Below are 13,072 nucleotides of genomic sequence, written 5' to 3' on the forward strand. Positions count from 1 at the left end.
GCTGGCTCCAGGCACAAGCGGGTGATTTTTATGCAGAAGGAATTTCAAAGCTTGTGAAGAGATACGATAAGTGCCTCAATCGCTATGGAGACTATGTAGAAAAATAGTGCAAAGATGTAGTTGTAAGATGTATATATTAAAATATTTTTATTTAACTTGGTGTATTTTTTTAAATCAACCGGAGGTTACTTTCTGAACGGCCCTCGTAAAAAGGAAAAGCCAGCCACTCTGCGACACATTAAAACATCCGGCCTAAAAGCATTAGAGTGGAGAACACAAAGGGACAAAGGACCTCCCTGAAACTTATATAGACTGATAAAGCCCAATGTCACATATAAAACGTTAAACTAAATTAGACGATGACACATTGTTAGCTAAAATTAATGGCAACAAGTCTGGTAACTGAAGAGTCCATCGCAGGGCAGCCAAAGAAGGGCAGCTCACCAAGATATGGGCCACTATCAGCTTGGCAGCTCACCAACACTGAGGTGGGTCATCACGGTGCAGGAGGTAGTCGTTTGTCACCCAAGTGTGGCCGAAGCAGAGCCGACAGAGAACCACAAAGTCACTGCGAGAGGCCCGCATGGAGGTCTTCCACACGTTCGTAGTCTCCTTAATGGCATGCAGTTTACTGTGCATACTGAGGTGATACCATTCCGTCTCCCAAAGCTGCAAAACCTTGCGGCATAGTACTGAACGCAGGTCAGTTGCAGAGACGCCGATCTGCGTAAGCAGTTTTCGCGTAGCCTGTTCAGTCAGCCTGTTGGAAAGTTCGTTGCCTGTTATTCCGATGTGACCTGGGGTCCAGACAAACACCACTGAATGAATGGACCATTCCAGGGCACAGATGGACTCCTGGCTGGTCGCTGCCAAGGATGACAAGAGTAGCACTGGTCGACAGCTTGTAGGCTGCTCAAGAAGTCAGTACACAGAAGAAACGACTCCTCAGAGCATGAACAGATGTGCTCAAGAGCAGGAGATATAGCTAACAGCTCGGCAGTGAAAACACTGCAGCCATCAAGCAAGGAATGCTGTTCAATGTCCTCCATGGACATACACGGAGCCGTCGTGATCATCAGCCATCGAGCCGTCAGTGTAAACCACTTCATAGCGTCAGTATTTCAAGAGGAAGTGGCAGTGGAGAGCCATGGGCTTAACTGAGTCCTTGGAGCCATGTGAAACGTCCAGGCAAATCCGTGGCCTAGGTGTATAACATGGAGGTGTACATGAATGGACCTCAAGTATAGGTGGTAAAGGCAAGGACTCCAGTTCGGAAAGAAGGGATCGGACACAAACTTCAATTGGAAGCCCTGACTTGGGCCGCCGATGTGGGAGATGAACCGCCGTGGGTGAGAAAAGGAGACAGTAATTCAGATGCGCAGGGGAACTACGAAAATGTGCAACATAACTGGCCAGCAGTTGTGCACACCTAACCTGCAATAGAGGGACTCCAGCATCCACCAGGATGCTGGTCACCAGACTCGTCCTAAAAGCTCCTGTCGCTCGGTGAATGCCACAGTGGCGCACTGGGTCGAGTAAACGCAATGCTGAGGGCGCTGCCGACCCATAAACTAGACTCCCATAGTCAAGGCGGGATTGAACAAGGGCTCTGTAGAGCTGCAGCAGTGTAGAGCGATCTGCTTCCCAGTTTGTGTTGCTCAGGCAGCGGAGGACATTGAGGTGCTGCCAGCACTTTTGCTTAAGCTGACAAAGTTGAGGAAGCCAAGTAAATCGGGCATCGAGAACCAGTCCTAAGAATTGATATGTCTCCACTACAATGAGTGGATCATCATTAAGGTAAAGTTCTGGTTCTGGATGAATGGTATGACGCTAACAGAAGTGCATAACATATGACTGGGCCTTATAGATGGCTCCCTGTAGGCACCGCTCAGCAACACCAGTACTGGTGGAGCAGTATGAAATGCAGAAGTCATCTGCATACAGAGAAGATGAGACGGACGGCAACTTAAACTGTAATCACCGAACACAGCATTCGTCTGTAGATACATTTCACAGCCTTTAACTCCCTCCACTGTAAAAAATCGAATCACTCCTCGTTGCTCCTGCTTACTCGCCTGCATGTTTGGTAGTGGACAATAACTTGTGTGACCATCTCTTCAGCATGAAACCCCATAGGTGCTATGCAACATCAAACAGTGGGTATGCGTCAGTCTCTCTACCAATAGATGGCACCACCATACCCACAGTTATGTGGTGCCACCTTACGTGTAAGGCAAAGGTAGACGCACTGACCAAGTTTCATTTGAATGAACCTCATAGCTCCAATCATGTACTTCCCCAACAGTATTGAGAGTGTTTGCAGAAATCTGCAAATAATTTTGCCTTCTAAATTGTACCGGTAATAAAGGAAATTCAAAATAAAGAATGTATATTTTTCAGAGCATTATAAAGAGCCCTCCAAACTTCAGGAGCAATCCTGCTTTTCTTGGATACCTTGAAGACATACATCAAGCTCTTAAATGAATCTATTTAAGATACTGCTTTTCTGTATTAGTGTTTTGTTTAGTTATTTCTAGTTCAATTGTGGGCATCTTTCGAAATTTACTGGAGGAGGAGAGGGGGGCAGACACAAATGCTCCATCTTGTCTCCCCCCCCCCCCCCCCTTTCCTTTGCAGACATGTTATAGATTCATTCAATTTAATCCAACTGACTAAGTGTTCTAAGTCTTCAAACAACGTGATTAAGTTGTTTACATTTTACATCAATTTTTTGTGGGGGTTCATCTCACTTCTGACTAGTTTGATGCATCCCAGCATGAATTCCTCTCATAAGGCAACTTCTTCATCTCAAAGTACCACTTGCAACCTATATCCTCAATTATTTGGTGGATGTATTCGAATCTCTACGTCCCTCAACACTGTGGTGGGATTGACAGAGTGGGCACAGGCCAGGAATTTGCAGATGGTGTGTTCTAGGGTAGCATCAGACCAAAAAAGTGCACATGATGCTGAACTCTTGCCTACATTCTACACATTCCCCAACAGCAAAACGAGGCTTGTGATCGGTGATGAGGCGAAACTTAGTACCACAGAGATATAAGTGAAACTTCCTGATGCCCTATCTGTTGGTCAATGCCTCTTTCGCAATTTTTGAATGGTTCTTATGTGCTGCATGTAATGTTTTAGGTGCAAATGCAATGGGCTGTTCGTGCTGTATTTGTACGACAGCATGACACCAATGACACAATCTGATGCATGTTTGCCGGAATGGGATGTTGTTAAACCAAGGTCTGACCTACAGCACTTTTTAAGTTGCACAAAAGCTTTCTGGCACGTCTCTGAACACACAAATTTAACACCCACTTTCCACAAATGGTTACGTAGGTTGAAAATCTGGGCCACAATGGGAACAAATTTTGCATAATAATCGACTCTGCCCAGTTCTTTGAGGGTCCTACGAGCTGGATACTTAGCAACTGCATCCTCATGTTCCTGTGTGGGCATGACCCCTTCTTACTTAAGACAAGCTCCAAATAAATTTGTCGAGGCAACAATGCAGACCATGAGCTTTGAACCACTCAAACAACACTGTTGGCTGTGCAGGTGTGTAGTTGTGAATGCCTTGGGTAAGTTGCTCATGGTATCTAAAATAAATATCACAGGAGCACTTACCCATCAAATGGGAACCTGATATAACTATTCATGCCAACTGACATGTTAATCACTAGAAACTATTTCTTCTGATCATCTACAAGCAAATTAAAAGTTGATGTCAGCATGATTTATCTTTTGAAAAATAATGGGCCCCAGCTGGCAAATGTGCATCAGATTGTGCCAATGCCACTGTGCTGTCGCACATATACACAGACAGCATGTAACAGCTCATCACTTTTTGCATTGAAAAAATTAAATGGAGCACAGAAGTCATTCAAAAATTGATAAAGCAGCACTGGTTATCATATAGGGCACCAGCAAGTTCCATGTATACATATCTCTACAGTACTAAGTTTGATCTGATCACAAACACTTTATTCTGCTATTCAACCCAGATACAAAACTTCCTGATAAGATGGTGCAGCAGTTGCAACAGTGGGCGTTCTTTTTGAGGAACTATTCCTCCAGCCTATGAATAGGCTGAGATTAAAATTTGCCTTGAGCATCAAATTGATACATTTGGCTTCATACACTATGTGATCAAAAGTATCCAGAAACCCCCCAAAACGTATGGTTTTCATATTAGATACATTGTGCTGCCACCTACTGCCAGGTACTCCATATCAGCAATCTCAGTAGTCCTTAGACATCATGAGGGAGCAGAATGGGGTGCTCCGCGGAACTCACGGACTTCAAATGTGGTCAGGTGATAGGGTGTCCCTTGTGTCATAGGTCTGCACATGAGATTTCCACACTCCTCAACATCCCTAGGTCCACTGTTTCAGATATGATAGTGAAGAGGAAACGTGATGGGACACGTACAGCACAAAAGTGTAAAGGCCGACCTTGTCTGTTGACTGACACAGACCACTGACAGTTGAAGAGGGTCATAGTGTGTAATAGGCAGACTTCTATCCAGACCATCACACAGGAATTCCAAATTGCATCAGGATCCACTGCAAGTACTATGATGGTTAGGTGAATGCAAGAAAACTTGGATTTCATAGTCAAGCAGCTATTCATAAGGCACACATCATGCCAGTAAATGCTAAAAGACCCCTCGCTTGGTGTAAGAAGCGTGAACACTGGACAATGGAACATTGGAAAAATGCTGTGTGGAGTAACGAATCATGGTACACAATGTGGCAATCCGATGGCAGGGTGTGGGTATGGTGAATGCCTGGGAACATCATCTGCCAGTGTGTGTAGTGCCAACAGTAAAATCCGAAGATGACTGTGTTATGGTGTGGTCGTGTTTTTCATGGAGGGGGCACTATCACAGCACAGGCCTACACTGATGATTTAAGCACCTTCTTGCTTCCCAATGCTGAAGAGCAATTCGGGGATGGCAATTCCATCTTTCAACACAATCAAGCACCTGTTCATAACGCACAGCCCGTGGCAGAGTAGTTACACAACATTAACATCCCTACAATGGACCGGCCTGCACAGAGTCCTGATCTGAATCCTACAGAACACTTTTGGGATGGTTTGGAACACCGACTTCACACCAGGCCTCACCGACCGACATCGATACCTCTCCTCAGTGCATCATTCCATGAAGAATGGGCTGCCATTCCCAAAGTAACCTTCCAGCACCTGACTGAACATATGCCTGCAAGAGTGGAAGCTGTCATCTAGGCTAAGGGTGGGCCAACACCATACTGAATCCCAGCATTACCGATGGAAGGCGACATGACCTTAAGTCATTTTCAGCCAGGTGTCCAGATACATTTGACTTCATACCTATGACTGTGGCCATAGCCCACTGGCTAGACAAAACTGGGGATATACTTCCCACACTTTGCAACCTATCTAGTTCTGCTCTTAAAGTCATCTGCACATGGCAAAAGGCACTGGATGAGCTCTAAAAAAAAACTTAGGCATCTACGATTGCTTTAAGGATAAGTGGGCCTGGAACCCTGTTACACAACCTAATATAGATACCAACTTCAGTTCTGCTCCACAACTTATGATGTTCTGTGAATGGTATCACAGATGAAACTAGATTTACCTAGTCCTGAATTTGAAAACCAACAAGCACAAAAGCGTCTAAGCCGAAAATTTTAGTTGTCATGCAAGAGTTGACTACTAGCAGTGTTAGCTGCCAAGCTACATTTTTATGCACAGCTTGGACTACAACTAACTCCACAATGTGAACCACTGGCCATCATACGTCACCACTCTGCTGTGGGGAGAGAATGTGCTTGTGTGTGTCTTCATTAATCAGAGACATGTCCACACCTGTGTCCAACTGGATATCTGCCATTGCTCCATTGTCCAGTTGTAACATGAGTCTCTGTCTCACATCTGCTGCAGCTATGGGTACAGGCAAGATGGCTCACAGTGTACTGACAGCTGATGTTGACGCGCACTAGGTGAGACAGACACCCGTTAGACGCCCTGGTTTGTGGCACACAAAACATGTAACATCAAACAAAGTGCAGTGAAGCCCTTGATGCTGTATGCCACCATCTGGACACGATATGAGGCACAAACTTTTCTGGGACCCTTTAGAGAACAAGGGGAAAGACACCACTGCATGAGCCTCTACTCACTTTGGAACATGCCCATGGCGAACAAAGCACCTCTGTTTCTGCAGTTCTACTAGTGATGAGGGCAGTGGATCACTAAGTACTGCACTAAGTACTGAATACTGCATTGACAGATAAGCCAAAAAAGGATGCTATTTAAACTGGATGATGATTGAATGGGAGTCCTCAGTTGATTGCAGAGCACAATGGCGAATAAAACAATACCAACGTCAGACGAATCATTAATCTTAGCTTGTGCTGACATGGTTACTTCATAAGTTTTGGCAAGTTTCAACCAATCATTCAGGATAAGATCAGCTGACACTAAAGCCTTTGCATTAACTTCTATATCAAGAGAAAGATTTAAAAAAGCCTTGCACAGTAATGTGTTGACATATGATGTCTGTCAATGTTGACAGGAAAAAATCACACTTGTGTGTCAAGTCTTACAAGTCAGCAGCCTAGGCTGCATATGTTTGCTACTTTGAAAAAATGAATGACAACTGCAATAGCCCTGGGCGCATTTTTATAAGTCTGTCCAGAATGAATGCAATACAATGATTTGCTATTACAATTTAGAAATTGTCTCCCTTTTATTCTCATTTCAAAAGTGGGTAGAGGATGAAGTGTATCTCAGACCATTGTTCTGCACCTCCACTGCATTCACATCAGTTTCCCGTGTAGGGCATTACCCACCAGTGAACACAAACAATTTTTTTTTCCAAAGTTATTGATTTTCCCTACTTGCCGCCCTTCTCCCATCACTCAGCAACAGTGTGATGTACATTATCCTGCTTTTGTATTTAAAATTAATATTTTAATGCAGAATAAAAAAAGGCATGTAAATGGACTGTTACAAAGCAAATCATAGACTGTGGGAAAATTGTAGAAGAAGAGAAGTGAAGAAGCATTTAAGATGCAGTGTTACAGATAGATGATGAAAATTAAGTGGTCTGTTAACAAATGAGATATCCTCTGGAGAGTCAGCAAAGAAAGAAATATGTGGAAAGAGTGAACTAGCAGAAGGGACATGATGACAGGCCCAGTGTTAAGCAAAGGGAAGAACTCCTTAGATCAGAGGGAGACATGGAGGAGAAAAATTGTTGGAGAACACAGAGATTAGAATCTATACAACAAATAACTGAGAACACTGTATGGAACTGCTACTCTGAGATGAAGAGATTGGCAGAAGAAAGTAAATTGTGGCAAGCTGCATCAGACATATCAGCAAGCTGAAAATATACAACAAAAATCATCAATTCTTACTACGTCACATTCATTTAAAGTAGTTATTTCTCAACTTATACTGTGGGTTAACTGAACAAACTGTTAACAAATTTTGAACAACAAAAAGTGCAGGTTGGAATATCAACAATATTATCAAAAGGATAGGTTACTCATCTTAAAGATGATGCACTGAGTTGCACACAGGCACAATAAAAAGACTGTTACACATTGAGTTTTCAGCCAAAGCCTTCTTCAGAAAAGGAAACACACGAGCATTCACACAAGTAAACGCACCTCACACTCACATCTCTGGTCTAGGAGATAGTAGTTATGTGTGCATGAGATGTGCCTACTTGTGTGAATGCGTGTATGTTTTCTTTCCTGAAGGAGGCTTTGGCCAAAACCTCAATGTGTAAAAGCCTTTTCCTTGTACCTGTCTTCAACTCAGTGTGTCATCTATAGAATTTTAATGATGTGAAGTCTTTGGAGAAATACAGCAGCTGATCAATATTTTCTGAAAACTATATGTAACTTCCAACCCCTTCCTCCACCCACTCTCTGTTGGAAGAGGATGACAACGACAGCAACAACAAAAGGGGAACCACAACTGCTGTGTCAGTTACACAGTTACTCATCAGCTTAAAAGGTAAGAAGCCACCACCAGTCAACAGAATGTACAGAGGCTACCTTTTATTCCCTTACTGCTAAATACAAAAATGTTATTAAAATTACATAGGCCCAACTAATATCCTGGATAGTTACTCAATAAATCAGAGTTCTTTATACATTTATCAAAGCCTAAATAACCGAAGCATCATATACACAATTAATGATTAAAACTGATTATGTCCCTTAGGTTACAAAGACAAAGTTTAAAGTGCATATAATTGTTGGCACTTTGCATAACAACACTGCTTATCAATGAAAATATACTAAATCTTACCTGAAAGATATAAAATACTCCTAAATCTGTATATCTAAATATTGTACAGTAATGCCATAATCTTCAGAAATGTCCTGACTATTTTCAGCTGTGAATGTTTCTCTTGATGCTTCTGTACCTCAGCTACAATTACTTCATTGCTAGCAAAAGGAAAAAAAATAGGATGAACTCTCCCATTTTACGCCAAATCACCAAAGCTAGCTTGTGCTGTAGTGCAGCCTTGCCAAAATACTGCACAGACCCCAAAGTCAAGTAGACTTCTTTCTAGCAAAAGAAGTGCCATTACAATACAATACGTTCTCCTATAGTGGATACACTGTCTTTTTTTTAAACAAATTGTAACATAATACACATCATATGAAAATTTGCTACAACTTACAGGCACAGTATAAATAAATATTATATTGATGGGAATAACTTTATCAATAACACAATAGAAAATATATTTATGCAAATGATTTTATTATTATTTCTTACCGGTCCTAGGAACTGGAATATCACTGCCAAAACCATAAATGTCATAGCAACAATGCATCTTGTTCGACAAAACCTCCACATTACAGAGGACAAGGAGGACATCTCCCCACGCTTCACAACATGTGCATGCCACAACTTCTCGAGACGTTGAGCATTTGGTTCTGCACGATCAACCATCTAGAACAAATCATCAGAAATATCTTTAGATTAGATTGTGTAAATTATTGTTTTCCAGTGTAAGTTTAGTCAGTGGCAATGTCAAAGAAATGGCTTACTACAAGGAAATGTCTAGAACAAATCATCAGAAATATCTTTAGATTAGATTGTGTAAATTATTGTTTTCCAGTGTAAGTTTAGTCAGTGGCAATGTCAAAGAAATGGCTTACTACAAGGAAATGTTCCTTCACCATGTTATTTACCATCTATACCAATAAAACCACTTCAGGCGAACACAAGGAATTTCCTTTATGCCAGACGTCTGGCTTCAGCGAGTCATGGGAAATCTTTTGAAGATGCTGAAGCCCACCCATCAGATGTGTTGCGAGAGTTGAGTTTCCATTACTCTAACAATCAACTTCATCCAAACCTAACTAAAAATAAAGTGTGTGTGTTTCATCTTAACTACAATCAGGCAGTCACAAACTTAACGTTCCATGGCAGGGGATAAAATTAGTAAATACACCCCAACCAAAATGTCTGGGAGTCACTCTGGATTTATTACGATGCACAAGCAGCACTGCAAAGATATGGGAATGAAGGTGGAAGCCAAAAGTAAAATCCTTTGCAAGATTGCTGGCAGCATGTGGGGCTCTCTACCAAAAACGCTGAGAACGACAGCACTAACAGCTACATCTTACTGTTCCGCAGAGTATGCTAGTCCACTATGGTACAAATCTACCAATACAAAAATAATTAAAGTGCTAAACAAAACAAGTAAGCTGATTATAGGTTGCCTGAAATGTACGTCACTCTTACAACTATCAGGTCACAGGCACAGCAACACCAGACACTCTGTAGTGCCTCAAGAATTTTGGTGTAAATTCTAGAAACACTCGGCCTTCAACTGTCTCGAACACCCGATATTTTAGGTATGAGTGCAGGAGAGTAACAACGTTTCTACCAATCCACCTGTTTCTACGTGCAGGTCGGAAGCTTGTTGTTAGAAGACTGTAAGAGGGGCACGTCACTGACGACAACAAGTGTTTGCCGCCAGCACCACAGAAGACGTGAGGAGAAATCAACGAATAATTATGTTGTATTCTTTGATGCGTTAGTGTCTGTGGTGATTGTAAAAAAGACCATTGAACAGTTGAATATAGAGTGCTGTGCACATTCATGTCTTTGACTCAGTGAAGTCAAGCCGCATGTTCATATTTTCATATGGTTTTGACACCAACTCTTATGTCTAAATGTACTTAATCATTTCTAAAGCTCGAGATACGAGTGAGACGATGAGGATATTTATATTTCTAAGAAGAGAATTTTGTTCTGCATAGCAGTTCTAGTACATCATTAATCAATAAGTATGTTGACACTAAAGTTCATATACGTGATCAATAGATTACAGAAATAAGAAGATATTATTTTCTGTTGTCTGAGAAAACATTAGAACGTGGCGACCTAAGTGACAGGACCTGAAGAAAACGGGGATTTAAAAACAGAAACGGAAAGAAGATATTAGGCATTGCCACAGCAACAATGCCTAACAAGATACAAGAACTGTTTCCAGATATCGTATTGAGTCCAATAGACAATTGGAAGAAAGTTGTGAGTGCAATGCTGTAAAAGACGCGAGAAAGTAACAGCGAAGAAAACCGGAGAGAAGACCTCAACTTTTTGACTAAGATCAGGTGCGGAGAGTAAGCAGTCTTCACACATGTACATCGCGCCGATGCCAACGCCAATGCAAACACAGTAGCCAGCCACCGACACTGACTGCACCAGCTGCTGCTCACTGGTGCTGACTCCACGTCCGCTCGCCAATGATGACACTGAAACCAACGTTTGGTGATCCAACCATTCGTCTGCATGAACTCCTCCACAGCCGAAATCGTGCCACTAGAGGTGAAGTGCGCCTGCTCGCGGCGTGGTGCGTCTTTGATGTTTATACGTCCCGCCTCATCACTCTTATAGCAAACTGCTCTCCGTATGTCTCTTTCATTCTGCGATAAATTTCTGAAGCATGGCCCTCTTCTGCGCGAAGAAACTGGATAACCGCTCATTGTGCTTATCTACAGAAGCGTATCATGCAACGAACTGTGGAACCAAGTTTCCAGAAATGTGGCAATTATGATAAAGCCATTAACATCGGTTGTGCAACTGGGAATACCATCACGCCATCTACAACTGGGAATACCATCACGCCATCTATCGGTAAACTTATTCGCTCCCTGGGATTACGACCATGGTTCCATGACAGAATGGAACATTTTTATTGCCGGCAAGCTTGATCATTCCCAGGATCATGTAAAGAATTTAAACAGCGTACAGTGAACAGTTCATTGCTGACAGCAACTGCAAATGGACAAAACCAAGTTTTGTGATGTTATTAAACATTTTCATTTGAAGAGTTGGACTGCCACACAAATCAAAACAGAACTGGAAGAAGTTCGCATGGACTCTGTGCCATCATTGAAGACATTTACTTTTTCACTAATGAATTTAAATGTGGTCGGACAACCACCAACCATTCACCACCAGAGAACTCTATGCCGGGTGAGCGAAAACCAATAATTATTTGATAAAAGTTGAGGGATGAATGAAGGATAAACTGTCATTATAGTTGTTGTACTCAGTGGTGAATTTTCTTTTAGTTGACTACTAGGTCTAAGACCAATAAAATTATGGATCAAGAACAGCAACAAACTTCAGAGCCAGCCATGTCGATGACTGTAACAAAGGAAATGCCAGACTGGACTGAGGTAACAAATTTAATTAAAGCACTAAGTCTTAAATTAGATAACCAGAGAACAGAGTTAAATGCTCAAAATGCTACCTTGAGACAAAAACTAAATGCTAGCTTAGATGACCAAAGTGCCAAGTTGGATGACCAGAACGCTGATTCAGCCACTCTAAGTGAAAAACTAGAAGCACAAAGTGTAACTTTAAGTGAAAAATTAAATGCTCAGAATGAAGCTCTAAGGAGAGAAATAGGTTTAGTACATTCTAGTTTAAATGCTCAGAGTGAAACGTTGAACAGTCAGGCAGCAAATATAGTTTTATTAAACTCAATTTGGCTCTTTAACTGATAATGTAGAAAATCTGAAGTTAGATTTAAAGAGTGAACTCACTAGTTCTTTGAATACTCACATTAATCAAATGTTCACTGACTTTAATCAGAGACTGAATGAAACTTTAAATATTCAAATGACAAATATAGGTTTGTTGCCTGTCAAAACAGACTCTAGTAATCGATGCGAAGGCATAGTTACTTTGGAGACTGAATGTGATGTCAAATGTAATAATAATAATGTAGAATCTGAATTTAGTGAAAAATTAAAATATTGTGAAAATGTACGTAATATTAAATTTAATTATGTAAGACAGGAACAAATACTTTGGAAGAGAGCATGGACCAGCCTAAGGCATTAATATCAATTATTCAATCGAAAATTCCAGCTGTTACTACATGAGCTGTCAGTTCATGAGTAAATAATGTAGGACAGAACATCAGGGAAAAATTAGCCACCTTTGACATGATAAATGTAAGTAATCTGGCAGAACCTTTTGAGCTAATTATAGATTGAGAAATTACTGAGAGTATAATCTCCAGAAACATTATGACTGTTGCTTTTTCCAAACCTAATGATACCAACAAGGTTATAGATGACTCATGGAAAGAATTCAAACTTGTCCAAGACTGTATGGCCTTCCAAAGGTTCATAAAGAGGGTCTTCCTCTGCGTCCAATAGTGGTAACATTGGCACTCCTAAATGTGATTTAGCAAAACATCTCGCTTCGTTGCTGAGACCTTTCGTGGGCAAGTGCACACATCACATACGAAACTCAGCTGATTTTATCAATAGACTGTGGGCTCTTCATCTTAGCAGTGTAGACCTTCTAGTAAGTTTTGATGTGGCCTCACTTTTTACAAAAGTTCCTCTTGCAGATTCTTTGACACTGATTGGTAACTGTTTCCTGTTGATATCACTGCTTTGTTCAGGCACACTCTTTCCTCAACTTATTTTAAGTGTAATCAAGAATATTTTGAACAGACTGACTGCGTCGCCGCGGATAGCCCATGTCTCCCTTGGTGGCCAACCTTTTTATGGAGGAT

The 13,072-nt window shown here is 41.5% G+C and overlaps 1 protein-coding gene across 1 annotated transcript in view; it reads right to left on the minus strand.

Annotated features, from left to right (window-relative positions):
* LOC126412811 (ATP-binding cassette sub-family C member 5-like) overlaps positions 1-13,072 on the minus strand; it is a 276,750-nt gene that overhangs the window by 222,095 nt on the left and 41,583 nt on the right. Inside the window, exon 4 of the mRNA XM_050082599.1 lies at positions 8,797-8,973. Within this exon, the coding sequence (XP_049938556.1) occupies positions 8,797-8,973 (177 nt within the window). The remainder of the gene's footprint in view (positions 1-8,796; positions 8,974-13,072) is intronic.

The sequence above is a fragment of the Schistocerca serialis genome, chromosome 1 (assembly GCF_023864345.2).
Source record: "Schistocerca serialis cubense isolate TAMUIC-IGC-003099 chromosome 1, iqSchSeri2.2, whole genome shotgun sequence".
NCBI classification, from domain to species: Eukaryota; Metazoa; Arthropoda; class Insecta; order Orthoptera; family Acrididae; genus Schistocerca; species Schistocerca serialis.